At 35.8% G+C, this 15,812-nt stretch overlaps 1 protein-coding gene across 1 annotated transcript in view; it reads left to right on the top strand.

Moving 5' to 3' along the window:
• MALRD1 (MAM and LDL receptor class A domain containing 1) overlaps window positions 1–15,812 on the top strand; it is a 1,363,654-nt gene that overhangs the window by 144,488 nt on the left and 1,203,354 nt on the right. The window contains exons 8-9 of the mRNA XM_007936352.1: window positions 4,001–4,167; window positions 12,994–13,086. Of these exons, the coding sequence (XP_007934543.1) occupies window positions 4,001–4,167; window positions 12,994–13,086 (260 nt within the window). The remainder of the gene's footprint in view (window positions 1–4,000; window positions 4,168–12,993; window positions 13,087–15,812) is intronic.

Genomic DNA, 15,812 nt, shown 5'->3' on the forward strand with positions numbered 1-15,812 from the left:
ATATATATAAAGAGAAATTTATCTTAGGAAAATGGCTCACACACTTATAGAAGCTCACAAGTCCCAAGTTCTTGGATCAAATGTCAAGCTGGAGGCTTTTCCCGATTCTCACAGCTGCAAGAGCTGAGGAACTCAACGTTGGCAGGCAGTGTACTGGCTGTTGACTCCAACGAATGATGAATCCAAGATCACCAGGCTGAATGGTGGATTGTTCATTCATGGACAGTTGTAGTCAGCACAATAGGATCCCAATCCACAGAAGAGTGTCTCTCTTTTCCCAGGATGCCCATAAATATATTGGAAGAAAGCCACACCCCTAGGGAAACTCCCTTTCAAGAGATTGGCTGCTCAAAACATATACATCTGATCCCATTGTTAGTATAATCCACATCACAACTGCTTAAACCACTCAGAATTGTAGTCCAGTCAAGTTGACACACAACTCCAACTATCACAATAGTTTTCTTTCTTTATTGGGGCAGGGACATTGTTTGTTTTTTAATATTCTCCTACTCACTTGGGAAGTTTATTTAATATCTTGTATTTTTAGACTATTCTTAATTTTTAATGTTCAATAAACATTACATTTCTTTAACAAAATATTAAGTGTTTCCGTATTTCTGTCTTTCTCTTCAACATGAGAAGAACTGCATTGCAATTAAAGTGCCATTTTCATCTTTATGTTTTGATTTGAGTTGTAGTTTAACTTTCTAAAAAGGTTTTTTTTTTTTTTTAAGTCAATATTTTCCAAGAATAATTAATGCTTACTTTGTTAAAGTAAAAGCAAGGAAATATTTTGAAAGTAAAGAGACAGTTAAAGCCAGGAGGAAACTTCTGCCAGCATTTCAAAATGGCAAAGCTATGGGGACGTTTTATAAGGGCAGAACAAAGAACCTGAAGTACAGTACTTTGATAGTTGAAAACTTAGATCATCACAAGGCAGAAGTGGAAGCTCCTAAGGCAGGTCTTCCTGTGGCAGGAATTCCTGTAGATTTCCTGTAGTGGGAGTTTTTAAGGCAATGGACTTCAAATCTTTCTTAGATTGGTTAGAGTGTAGTAATTGCAAGGATCCAGGACCAGAGGGGGAGTCACTGGGTAGTTAACGTTATAATTATTAGACATTCCTTTCTTAGAAAAAGCCTGCTCAAGTAGAACTTACCTGGTGGATATTAAAATGGGAGATTTGGATATGGGTCAGCACCAAGGTCTCCTCTCAAAAGACATGTTCACGTCCATAACATAATCACAGAGGAAAAGCATTTCCTTTGCTACATGATTAAGTCTGCACAGAAGGTGTCTGCTGTTAGGGTGAAACAGAACTAAAAGGGAGTCAAAACCAGATCTCAAGCCAGCTATTCAGATACTATTGGCACCTTGATTTTAAATTCCTGTTGTAGTATCTTATTAAACTTATGCATTTACCAATATATTTTATTCTTTTCTTTGTTTATAATTGTTTCTTTTATTTCATATTTTTCCTGTTGGTTCACTTTTCTTCTTCCTTTTTAATTGTTGTTTTACTTAGAAAAGAGTTATATGTGAGTACTTATAAAACAAATTTTTTTTTTAATTTGGCTTCATTCCTCAATAAAATTATTAAATGACTGTTTTAAGTTTTTTTAATTTCTAAGTACATGGTAATCGTACCTCTTTTCCTTTGATATCTATTGTTGCCATTAGAAAATCAGACATAATCTCATTATTTTTTACTTTCATACTGATTTTAAAGTTGCCTTTTTCTTTATTCTGTGATATTCTGAAATTTCATAGTGATGGTTGCAGTTGTTTTGTTTTTTCAAATTTCACTCTGCACATATTTCTCCTTAGGGAAATTTTCTGTCTCTCTCTATATATAGTTTTTGTTTTTATTTCCCCCTCAGTCTCTGAACTTTTTTCTTCTTAGGCTCCTATTAAACATATGTTGGAGTGCCTTAAACTACATTCCATATGTTGACTGCTTTTATTATTATTATTATTATTTTCTGTATCTCTTGTTCTGTTTGAGTTCTATTTTCGGTACCACCTTCCAATCAACTAATTTTATCTTTTATTTTGCTCGGTCTAAATTATATGCTATCTATTGAAATTTTAAGGCACTCTGGTGGCATACTGATTAAGGCATTTGGCTCTAAGCAGAAGGTCAGTGGTTCAAACCCACCAGCTTCTCTGTAGAAGGAAGATGGGGTGATCTATGTCCATAAAGATTTACAGCCTCAGAAACCCAGTGAGGGTCGCTATGAGTCACAGTCAACTCCGTGGCAGTGAGTTTGGTTTCTATTTTTGGTTTTACTGATATTTTAATTTAAATTTCTTAGTTTTTTTCTTTTTCTTTTTCTAATTTAAAACTATTTTTCCTTTGATTTCCTTAGTATCTTCACATACTTTTTAAAGTCTTTCTTAGACTTTTAACAAAATTAATTCCAAATTTTTCAGTTTGCAAATATGATTAAATTTTTTCTTGTTTTTTAGCATTATATTTATATATTTTATTTTGTAGTCCCCTTTTCAATGCAATTTTATTCTTTTCCTCCATTCCAGTCAATTGTTTCCTTCTCTTACTCACTGTGCTTACTTCTTGGGTAGTGATTTTATTGTAACCTTAATTAAATCCCTGAGAAATTATCTGAGTAACAGTTACAGTTTAGGGCTCATACTGCATAGGAAAGTTGGGAATTTTGTAGATCCAGTCATTGAGCCATTGTCTAAGGCAGTGATTGCTGGTATATTTTCCACATCATTTTATGAAGTGGGTCCCCCAAACCAGCTTTTGGCTTCATTGATAGAGTTTGACTCTCTTCCTCCATCCTTTCCTAGCATTCATATTAGCAAAAATCCATGCAATAGCAGCATAGTGTCTAAGGCATTTGATTGTTAATCAGAAGGCTGGCAGTTCAAACCCACTAGCCACTCCTCAGAAGGAAGGTTGGGCAATCTACTTCTGTAGTGATACCTCCTGGGAAATCCAAGGAGGGGTAGCTATGAGTCGGATCCAACTGGAGGGCAGTGCGTTGTGTTGTGTTACATTTCTGGTTTCAAAGCCGAAGGGTTTCATGGTGTCATCCCTGCTCATTACTACAATTGGGGTTTTATTACTCATCTTTTGAAATATTTTATCTTGTGTTTGAGCTACCTCTCTCTGTTTTTATATTTTATTTATTGTTCTTTTCTGTTTGGATCACAGGATTTTATGCAAAGTTTGAACTTAACAGTTCTGTTTTGATTAGAGTCTAACATTCTAGTAACGAAGAATTTAACTTAAATTCATAGTTTCAAAAGCTTCATTTCTTTGTAAGTTACTAAAAATTTCTAAATGTTTAGTAACTTACAAAGAAATGAAGCTTTTGAAAGATTTCATTTTTGAGAAATGAAGTTGTAAAATCAGAAAAATCTGTTTGTATCTCAATATTATCAATATTGTTAAGTGCAGGAACAGTACCAATTGGATTTATATGTCAGATAGGAAAAACTGAGTTGCTGATACTTTTTATATACTATAAAATCCATAGTTAGAGTTTAATAGAACTGTTGCTATATGATATTTTTATATAGTTTGGTAAGAAAGAGGGCATTTTAAATTGTAATTCCTTATAAAATATAAAAGTGTCTGTATAAGAAGTAGAAAAAATAACCAAAAGGGAAAAGAATTCTAGGAATATAGAAGATAAATTCTTGCTTAAAGAAAGGTTACATTGTTACCTTTAAAATAAAATAACTGGTGGCATAAGAATTTTTAAATCAGTATATTTTGTAATAAGAATATTGAATTTTAATACTGAAAGTATTATTTAATTTCAGAAATTAGCATATTTCAATCAGAAATTTCAAACAGATTTCAATGTTTTATTTGTAGTTGGTACATTCATTTCAAAGTTGTATATCCTTTTAAATACAATGTTTTTCAAGCCTGTTTTTGAAGAATCTAGAAATGTGATAATACTGTTCAAACAGGAAACAGCTAATTTTTTGAAAAATAATTCTTTTCATTTCTTTTCTTTTTCAGGTTATTATGTATGGATAGGAGCTAAGCAAGCTTTTACTCTTAACCATCTAGACAGCAGGGCTTATTTGAATAGCTCTATGTGTCACTGCTTAGGCAAGGGCTGCCATCTTCAATTCTTTTACTCTATGGAAAAAAGTGTTCTGAGAGTAAGACTGTATCACAGCAAGGTAAGAAACTTGCATTTATTTAAAATTCACTGAGTAAATGAGAGAGCTCTGGTAGCATGGTGCCTAAGGCACTTGACTGCTAACCACAAGGCTGGTGGTTCAAACCCATCAGCAACTCCTTGGAAGGAAGGTTGGGCAATCTACTTCTGTAGTGATACTGCCTGGGAAACCCAAGGAGGGTTCGCTATAAGTCGGATCAGAATGCTCCTTGGAAGTGAGAATGGCCAGACTTGGTCTCACCTACTTTGGTCATGTTGTCAGATGGGACTTTTCCCTGGAGAAGGATATCATGCTTAGTAAAGCAGAGGGGCAGCAAAAAAGGGGAAGACCCTCAACAAGATGGATTGACACAATGGCTGCAATGATGGGCTCAAGCATAGCAAGGATTGTGAGGATGGTGAAGAACTGGACAGTGTTTTGTTCTATTGTACACAGATTTGGAGCTGATTCGACAGCACCTAACAACAACAACAACAACAGAAGTTAATGTAATAATTTTCACAATATTATTGGTGTTGTTGTTATGTGCTGTCAAGTCAACCCCGACTCATAGCGACCCCTCCTTGGGTTTCCAAGGCAGTATCACTACGGAAGTAGGATTGCCCAACCTTCCTTCCGAGGAGTGGCTGGTGGGTTTGAACCACCAGCCTTCTGGTTAGCAGTCAAGTGCCTTAGGCACCATGCTACATACACTTATAATTCACAAAGGTATATTAAAGAAACTATAGATTTAATAAAAAATTAGAAAATTGGTATCCTGTAGTGTTACCAAAATGTAACTATTTACCTAGTTATATTTATAACTCTTCAGTAGATATGTTTTATATGGAGTTCTTTGGAAGCTCTTTCATAAGGAGCTTTGGTTATGTAGTGCATAAGACATGTGACTGCTAATAAGAAGATTGGTGGTTCAAATCCACCAGCTGCTTTGTGGAAAGAAGATGAGGCAATCAACTTCCGTAAAGATTTACTGCCTTGGAAACCCAATGGAGTCGTTATGAGTCGGAATCAGTGGGTTTGGTTTTTTGGTTTTACATCATATCCAATAAGATCTGGTGGTGTAGTGGTTAAGGCATTTGGCTACAAACAGGAAGGTTGTTGGTTCAAGCATACCAGCTTCTTGACCAAAGAAAGATGAGATAGTCTGCTTCCATAAAGATTTATAGCCTTGGAAACCCAATGCAGTTTGCTATGAGTCGGAATCACCTCCTTATTTATTTATTTTGGGAATGCTAGCTCTGTATTGAAGCTCTGGTGTGATCAATCTTAGATTTTAGATCTGTGTATCATTAAAGCTGTAAATATAATAGGAGTAAATTACTTCTCCTGGTACCAGTCCATACAATTTTATTGTTGTTGTATGCCATCGAGTTGATTGAGACTCATAGCCACCCTATTAGACACAGTAAAACGCCCCATAGGATGCCCTAGGCTATAACCTTTAAGAGAACAGATCATCAGATCTTCTCTTCCCTGGAGCCACTAGTGGATTAGAACCACCAACCTTTCAGTTAGCAGCCAAGTACTTAACCATTGTGCCAGCAGGGATTCTTAGATAACATTTTAAAGACTACAAATTGATTACATCTAAATGAATGAATTACTTGAATAATAATGATAAATAAAAATGACACATGAGGTAGAGTGAAAATTGTGGTGGTAGTACTGATACGTAAAACAAATCCAGGACCTTCGCTATCTGATTTTAATTGAAAGTCCTCCTTCACAAGTGGGAAAACACCTGACGTATTTTGAAAATTCTTATTGTGAAGAAGAATTCATTGGCAGATGAGAGTCAACAAAACGTGGAAGTGGGAAACATTTGGAAATAATTGCAGGAATTCTGACAGAGGAAGAAAGATAGTAAAAGTATTCCAATTTGTTTCCTTTGATCTGGGTGCCTTGAATCAATCTAGTTTAAATTTCCACATGATATCAGTCACATCCATTCTTTCAACACAAGTTTATTTATCATTTATTCTTATTAGGAGCCAGTAACCTCCTGTCAATAACGTTTTTGTGTGCTCTCTTTTCTTATGAAGTGTAAAGGGCCATAATAATTAATCCTCAAGCATAAACCAAACCCACTGCTATTGAGTCAATACTGACTCATAGCGACCCTCATTGGGTTTCCAAGGTGGTAAATCTTTATGGATGTGGATTGTTCCATCTTCCTTCCATGGAGTGGCTGATGGGATTGAACCACCAACCTTCTGGTTAGCAGGCAAATGCCTTAGACACTGTGTCACCAGAGCTCCTTAATTAATCCTCAGATATTAGAATTCTTATTATAAAGATACTTGAAAATTCAGCAGATATATCTTTTTTTTCTTCCCAGTCTGTCACATAACCACTTCCTTTTCTTTTTGTGGCATTTTGTCATGTCCTAAACTCTTTCTTTTATCACTTCTCCAGGATACTTACAAAGTTCTGAGTTATGAAGTTAGGCAAGCACTCTTATTAGATAGCCTAATAAATTATCCTTTGTTACTTGGGCTAGACATGATTTCTAACATTCTGTGACTGTGTTACATGTTTTGTGACCTTTCTGCAATAGCCCTTGACAGCTACAATATCTTATAATCAACTTGATATATCTCATTTGATTTCTGAAGGGCTAGGGGGCACATGGAAACAACTGCCTACTCTTTCTGTGGGCTCTAAACTTTCCAGATACATGGAAGCAAATTAAAAATTAGGCTAAACTTTAGAGAGATATCTTGTATCCTCAGTGCCTCTGTAAGCTTTCAGTTACTGTCATTTGTGCCATATAAACCAAGTGAAGTGAACCTATAGGCAATTTGCAGTTTTACATGATATCCAATTTCACTTTCACCAAAGGCATAGTTGAAAAAATTCTAAATTTTTTGGTTGTGGTTTTTGAGTTTAAATTATGGTTAAAGATAAAGCATAGGATAGTGCTTTTCACATGGCAGATAATCAATTAATGCTCATTAAATGTTAAATGAGTCACAATAATAAATTTAAATTAAAATTTTTATCATGCATGTTTTAATCCTGAGGATCATTTTAATCTTTTCTAAACACCAAAGAAAATGAGCACTATCATCCTCTGGTGGTTTTGAGGCTATACAAAGCAAGGAGAAAAGCAAGCTAGCTCCAGATACCACAACACTTAATAAAAATAGACTTACCAAGATTCCATCTCCCACATTATAAGAAAAAGAGAAAAATTTAATCATGGAGAATGATTTAGTGTATTAACTAGAACTAATTGGATGTATATCTAGACTGTGTTGCTTGATATTTATCAGTGTACTAAGTATTTTTTTAAATAATTCATTTTATTATGTATAAAATTTTAAATTTAAATTTATTATCATAACTCATTCAACATTTAATGAACATTAATTGATTATCTGCCATGTAAAAAGCAAACAGGCCAAGAAGCTGGATTATGTGAAGAAGAGTATGGCTTCAGGATTGGAGGAAGACTCATTAATGACCTGCGAAACACAGATGATACAACTTTGCTTGCTGAAAGTGAGGATGCACTTAATGATGAAGATTAAAGACTATGAATCTCCGAGCACTTACTGATGAAGATTAAAGACTATGGTCTGCAGTACGGATTCCACCTTAATATAAAGAAAACAAAAATCTTCACAACTGGTTCAATAAACAGCTTCCTGGTGGATGGAGAAAAGATTGAAGTTGTCCAGGATTTCATATTACTTGGTTCTACAATCAACACCAATGGAAGCAGGAGTCAAGACATCAGACGATGTATTGCATTGGGCAAATCTGCTGCAAGAGACCTCTTTCAAGTTACAAAGAGCAAAGATATCTGCTTGAAGCTAAGGTGTGCCTTACCCAAGCCATGGTATTTTCAATCACCTCTTATGCATGTGAGAGCTGGACAATGGATAAGGAAGACAAAGAAGAGTTGATGCTTTTGAGTTGCAATGTTAGAGAAGAATGCTAAGAGTGCCATAGACTGCTAAAAGGACTAACAAATCTGTCCTGGAAGAAGTGCAGCTGGAATGCTCCTTGGAAGTGAGAATGGACAGCCTTCATCTCACCTACTTTGGTCATTTTGTCAGAAGGGACCATTCCCTGGAGAAGGATATCATGCTTGGTAAAGTAGAGAGTCAACAAAAAGGGGGAAGGCCCTCAACAAGATGGATAGAAACAGTAGCTGCAACAACGGGCTCAGGTATAGCAAGGATCATGAGGCTGGCACAGGACCAGGCAGTGCTTTGTTCTGTTGTGCATAGGGTCGCTATGAGTTAGAGATGACTTGACGGCACCTAACAACAACAACATTTTTATTATTGTTGTTGAGAATATACATAACACAACATGCATCAATTCAATAATTTCTACATGTACACTTCAGTGACATTGATTACATTCTTTGAGTTGTACAATCATTCTCACCCTCCTTTTCTGAGTTACTTCTTCTTCGTTAGCATAAACTCACTGCCCTCTAAGTTTTTTGTCGATCTTTCACATTGCAGTTGTCATTTCCATGTAGATAGATCTGACAAGAGCACAATGGTCAAGGCAGGCATTTGTACTAGTTGTTATGTGCCGTCGAGTCAGCCCTGACTCATAGTGACCCCTCCTTGGGTTTCTGAGGCAGTATCACTATGGAAGTAGGATTGCCCAACCTTCCTTCCGAGGAGTGGCTGGTGGGTTTGAACCGCCAGCCTTCTGGTTAGCAGTCAAGTGCCTTAGCCACTATGCTACCAGAGCTCCCTTGTACTAGTTAGGGTAAACTATCTGGTTTTAAGCAGCCTTCAGAGATATTTTTTGGTTTAAGGTTTAAAGATTATATTAGGGCAGACATATCAGGGGTTTAATGTAGCCTCAGTTGCTTCAGAAAATCTGGATTCTTGGAGAATTTTAAATCCTGCTCTACATTTCCCCCCCTCCTCTTTTGATCAGGATTCTTCTGTAGAATCTTTGACCAAATGTTCAGTAATGGCCACCAGGCACCATCCAATTCTTCTGGTCTCATGAAAAAGGGGTAATTATTCATGGAGACAATTAGCCACACATGCCATTTCCTCCTTTTACTATTGACTCTCCTTCTAGTACTCCAGGCAAATAGAGACCAATTTTTATGCCTTGGATACCTAGTATTTTACAAGATACCTTTCTTTTCTGGCACTGTATTTGCTGTGCTCTATATGCTTAAAATGTTAGTCACTGATATTAAATCTGCACAAAGATATATTTAAGTCACAAGTTGATGTTTTATCACAAACCTAAAAAGAACTTCAAACCTATCACTTAAAAACTAACTCTTGATGAAAATGATTATTTGCATGTACCACGAATAGAATGCTGTTTTTTTTTTTAATTTTATTTTACAATAACCATCTGTAAATCCATATAAATATCTGCATGTACATTAAAAAATACCTGGAGATAATGTTATTTATTTTCTTTATTTCCAAAGGAGAGTAGAACTTGAGAAGTAAAAAAAAAAAAAAAAAAAAAAACAGAAAGCAAGTTTTTGAATAAAAAGTTTACTTTAGAATCAGTTTAAATTTGGGGTTTGTCCAGTCCAACTATTTTTACACGTGATTTCTGCCCATTATCTCTTAAATGATCATCATAGTAACAACCTATCTTTTATCCTGTGGAGATTTTTCATCAATGAGGCATGGGCAGTGGAGCGCCTAGCTTGTGATGTGTTTTACAGTAAGTCCCTGGGTTATGAATGTCTGACTTAAGGACAACTCCTGTTTGCCCTGTAGTGTTATGTAAATTTGTGCTTACTTTCAAAGGATTGAACCAAGCCCTACTCAGAACAAATTTTTCATCACAATCATCTTCCCTTTTAGTTTTTAAATCATTAAAAAGCTCTGAGCCTTTTTTTGGTACTTAAGTAATGCTAAGTAACAACTGTATGAACTCACCTACAAATTCTACTTAAAGACACATTTAGCAGTGGATTTTGTTGGTAACTCAGGGACTGCCTGTACATGTTTTCTAAATTCCCATTAGCAGGTAGAAAGGATAAATACTTGAGACAAGAAAGAAAAGTATGTTCCCTTATATAATTTAAAGCCATAATAAAATCCCTCTGAAGAATGATCTTTACCAAAATACATGGTCCTGTCCTGGGATGCAATAAAAGTAATTTAAAAAAAAAAAATAGAAAAGGGAAAAATAAAAGGGGGGACCTTCAAAATACAAAAACTTTGTATTTGGTTGTATTTAGTGTAGTTATTTCTTCACTGGAAAAGGAAAAGATACGCTGAGTTTACCAAGAGATCTGGTGATAGATATTTGTCTTGAAAAATCAAATAGCATTAATAGCCCTGGTGTGTGGGAGCAAATGTTGTTTTTTCTTTTCTTTTCTTTTTAAGAGATTGACTAATGATCATAGAAAATTAGAATATCACTTGAAAGTCCAGGTTTTATTTTTTTCTCCCGTTGTATTACCTTGTTGCAGGTAACAAGATAAAAGAGGCTGAGAGTAAAGAGAGAAATAAAATTAAAACTGAATTCATTTAGTTGGGATAAATTATTTTTTCTTTTCATGCCTTGTGTTGTCAGACAGGAAATGTGGTAGAAAATGTGGATCTCATTTGGTATACCTTTAACTTAGTGTATGAAAAGACATTTAAGTTTGGAAAGTCCTCTCCCCACTTGCCAAAAAAATTTAATGTACTCTGCTTTGGGCAGAACAGAAGGTGATCCATTAGTCAGTGTGATAAAAGAGCACAATTGCTCTAAATTATGCTCATATACTGAAAATGGGGGAAATGAAGAATGCCACTTTCCAAATAGTGTTACTAAAAGCATCTGTGGTAGGTATAAGTGTCTTGATGCTAAGTAACTGAAGTTAAGTAGGAAGTAATTGGAAAAAATATTAGTTCCATGTCTCAACTTCTTATAACTCCAATTCATCCTGATTTGACGTGGAAGCTGTCAGCTGAAAATATGTCCTCCTCATTTGCTCCACTCTCTTGTGAAAGTCTTAACAGTAGATATGAATAAGTAATGAAATGGAGTGAATTTTAATGAGTTTAGACTATCTTTTAAAATATTTAGGACTTGGAAATTTGGAAGGTGAGAAACTAAGATGAAAATAAATTCAGTTTTAGGAAATCTTGGGTATGAATGAAATAAATAAAGCTGAGTAAGAGGATAAATCCTCATGAGAGTCTGAGAAAAAAATGTGTCACATGTAATTTGAATTACAACTCGGTATTATATCTTAATGCTTCCGATCTCACAATAGAAGGAAGGCACAGAGACATTTTCAGAGCTCAACTTGAAATATATTCATGTCCCTCTGCACATTTATACTCTGTTGTTACATAAAAAGTCAATACTATTTCATTCAATTCTATAAGTAAATATTATGAGCAATTTGGTCTATCATTTACCAGAGAAAAGTCAAATTAATTGAAAGATGAGATGTAAAGAAAAAAATAGGATTATTACAGAACATAAAAGCATGATCATAAATCATAAATACTAATACCATAAGGCAAAATTTTGGAGTGTGTTATAGACTTTTATTGTGTTTCTTACCTCATAGTGTGCAGTAGCAAAAGTGTGCATACATTTTTCATCTTGAAAAATGATCATTATACAGATTCATGACATAACATTATCTGGAAGACATAACAAGGCCTTTGATAGAATGACTGGAAGAGTCAAAATATAGAAATATAATCTCCAGAATATTAAATGTATTGCTTGGAACTTGGAATGAATTCTCCCATAGGAAAAAAAATATATAAATTGAGATGGTGTAGAAAAATGCATCATTTTTAGCTTTATATTAAATGTTTGCTGATTCCATCTTTTCTAGTATCATGACAGTATTGCATAATCTGGTAATGTCAATGGAATCAGCATTTAGATTATTGGTGCTATGAATTGGTACTTGGAATTTTATTTATGAAGTGTGCTACTTTATATCTTTGAATATTCCATTCAAATTTTTTTCTGTTCTCATATTCTCCATTCATAAAAATTTAAGCAGCTTAACTACATAAACATGCTTGATTTCCTTTTAAAAATGTCACACAGCTATATAATCCATCCCAACAATATTTTAGATTTTCTAGAACTTAATATACAAGGAGGAGCTCTGGTGGGATAGTGCCTAAGGCATTTGACTGCTAAAGAGAAGGCTGGTGGTTCAAACTCACCAGCTACTCCTGGGAAGGAAGACTGGGCAATCTACTTCCGTAATAATACCACCTCAGAAACCAAAGGAGGGGTTGGTATGAGTTGGATCTGACTCTATGGAAGTGAGTTTTTTCTTTTTTCTTTTTTTTTTTTTTTAAATATACAAGGAGTGGTGGTGGCAGTGTTGATGTGCTGGGGTGCTAACTGAAAAGTTGGTGGTTCAAACCCACCATGCACTCAATGGGAGAAAAGAAAGGTGTGACAGTGTTCTTCAGCAAAGGTTATGCAACCTTTAAATAAAAAATCAAAAAAATATTTACAGCATTGGAAATATGAGAGAGTTCTACTTGGTCCCATAGAATCACTATGAGTTGGAATCAATTCAGTGGCAATGAGCTTTGTGTTTTGGTTTAATATTATACAGGTAGGATACAAAAAAACCCAAACCCACTCTTAGTGACCTTGGTAGGGTTTCCAAGGCTGTAAATCTTTATGGAAGTAGATTGCCTCATCTTCCTCCCAAGGAGCAGCTGGTGGTTTTGAACTGACAACCTTCTGGTTAGCAGCCAAATGCTTTACACAGTGAACCACCAGAGCTCTTTTAGGTAGGGTAATCACTACAAAAATGTAATTAAGAGAATACGTATGTAACTATGAAATTACAATTTAAGAAATATGTAATGTCTTTCCTTCTTATCAAAGGAAGAAGAAATGTTTTGGACATACAATGCATCAACTCACAGTAAATGGGTCAAAGCAGATGTGTTAATACCAGAAAATATGAAGACATTTAAGGTACAAAAGAGAAAACAAGTAATTTTTAAATCATAAGTTTAATTTTCCATTTTGTAATAGTGAATTTATCACCCATTTCTAAACATTTAAGTTGGGGATATTGAGTTGTATATTTGGGGAGAGCAATTACCTATTTCTTTACCCTGTACCTGGCTCTTCTCAGTCAAATTTCCCCTTAGTAGAGTATCCAGCATGTGACTATTCTTCTTTAAAGCCTCCTCCTTCTCCCCAGAATCCTTTACTAGCATTTTCCAGCACCACGCATTGCAGAGGGGAGCAAAGTACATTATGAAGCAGAAAAATAGTTAACTGTTATTGAAAATAATAAGCCCAGGGCTCAGAGGTTGCTTTTCACTTGGGTGTGGCTATATATTAAGGCCAGGGCCGGAGGTAGGGGGGTCTGGTGCTTGGAGGCTGCTTTTTGCTTGAGTGTGGCTCTACGTTAAGGTTAGAGCCCAAGGTAGGTGGGCCTGGGGTTGGGGGCTTCTTATTGCTTGGGGCAGCTCTTTCTTAAGGCCAGGGCCTGACATAGTCAGGCCTGGGGCTTGGAGACTGCTTCTCACTTGGGGCTCGCTCTTTATTAAGGCCAGTGCCTGATGTAGGTGGACTTGGGCTCAGGGGCTGCTATTTACTTGTGGGCAGCTCTATTTTAAGGCCATTGCCCAAGGTGGGCAGGTGCCAAGGGGTTAGGAACAAATAAGGGAGATGAACTTGTCTGTAAGTTTGTTGTCTTGTGGTAGCTTAGGTGTTGCTATAAGGCTGGAGGCTATGCCACCTTGTTGCAAAATGACAGCAGGGTTACCCATGGTGGACAGGTTTCAGTGGAACTTCTGGACTAAGACAGACTTAGAAGAAGAAAGACGTGGTCATCCACTTCTCAAAGAATTGGCCAGTGAAAACCTTATGAATAGCAGTGAAACACTGTCTGATATATTACTGAAAAAGTTTATGAACAGCCTAAAAACATTGTCTGATACAGTGCCAGAATATAAGGCCATCAGGTCAGAAGGCACTTAAAATTTGACTGGGGAAGAGGTGACTCTGAGTACAGACAACCTTAATGATATGGATAGAGTAAAGCTTTCGGGACATCCATTGGCTGATATGGAATAACTCAAAATGAATAGAAACAGATGCAAACATCCATTAATAATTGGAACATGGAATGTATGAAGTATGAATCTCGGAAAACTGGAAGTTGTCAAAAATGAAATGGAATGCATAAAGATCAATATCCTAGGCACTAATGAGCTGAAATGGATTGGTTTGGGCCATTTTTAATCAGACAACCAAATGATCTACTATGCTGGGAATGACAAATTGAAGAGAAATGGTGTGGCATTCATCATCAAAAAGACTGTTTTAAGATCTGTCCTGAAGTACAATGCTGTCAGTGATAGGATAATATCCATACGTTTACAAGGAACACCAGTTAATGCTCCTGCTATTCAAATGTGTGCACCAATCTTCAAAGCCAAAGATAAGGAAACTGAAAATTTCTACCAACTTCTGCAGTCTGAAATTGACCAAACATGCAATCAAGATGTATTGATTATCATTGGTGACTGGAATGCAAAAGTTGGAAATGACGAAGAGTTACTGGTAGTTGGAAAATATGGCCTTGGTGATAGAAATAATGCTGGAGATCACATGATAGAATTTTAAAAGACCAATGACTTATTCATTGCAAATACCTTTTTCAACAACGTAAGTGACAACTGTACATGTGGACTTCACCAGATGTAAAACACAGGAATCAGATTGACTACATCTGTGGCAAGGGGCAATGCAGAAGTTCAATACCTTCAGGCAAAACACGGCCAGGAGCTGATTGTGGAACAGACCATCAACTGGTCTTATGTAAGTTCAACTTGAAGTTGAAGACAGTTAAAACAAGTCCACAAGAGCCGAAATATTACCTTGATAACATCCCTTCTGAATTCAGAAACCATTTAAAAACAGATTTGATGCACTGAAAACCGGTAACCCAAAACAAGAGGAATTGTGGGATGACATCAAGAACATCATCTATGAAGGAAGCAAGAGGTTATTAAAAAGATGAGAAAAGAAGACCAAAATGAATGTCAGAAGAGACTCTGAAACTTGCCCTTGAATGGAGAGTAGCTAAAGAAAATGGAAGAAATTACAAAATAAAAGAGCTGAACAGATTTCAAAGAGCAGTTCTAGCAGCCAAAGCCAATTATTGTAATGAAATGTGCAAAGACCTGGAGTTAGAAAACCAAAAACACACTTGGCATTTCTCAAGCTGAAAGAACTGAGGAAAAAAATTAAGCCTTGAGTTGCAATATTGAAAGATTCTATGGGCACAATATTGAATGATTCAGGAAGCATCAAAAGAAGATGGAAGGAATACATAGAGTCACTGCACCAAAAAGAAAGGGTCAGTGTTCATCCATTTCAAGAGGTGGCATATGATCAAAAACCAATGGTATTGAAGGAAGAAGCCAAAGGTCCACTGAAGGAATTGGTGAAGAGCAAGGCTTCACAAATTGACGGAGTACTCATTGAGATGTTTCAACAAATGGATGCCCTGCTGGAGACATTCACTCAGCTATGCCAAGAAATTTGGAAGACAGCTACCTGGCCAACTGACTGGAAGAGTTCCATATTTATACCCATTCCAAAGAAAGGTGATCCCACAGAATGTGGAAATTATAGAACAATATCATTAATATCACATGCAAATAAAATCTTACTGAGGATAA

This window comes from Orycteropus afer, unplaced genomic scaffold, assembly GCF_000298275.1.
Source record: "Orycteropus afer afer isolate SDZICR_OR568_19922 unplaced genomic scaffold, OryAfe1.0 scaffold00035, whole genome shotgun sequence".
Classification (NCBI taxonomy): Eukaryota; Metazoa; Chordata; class Mammalia; order Tubulidentata; family Orycteropodidae; genus Orycteropus; species Orycteropus afer.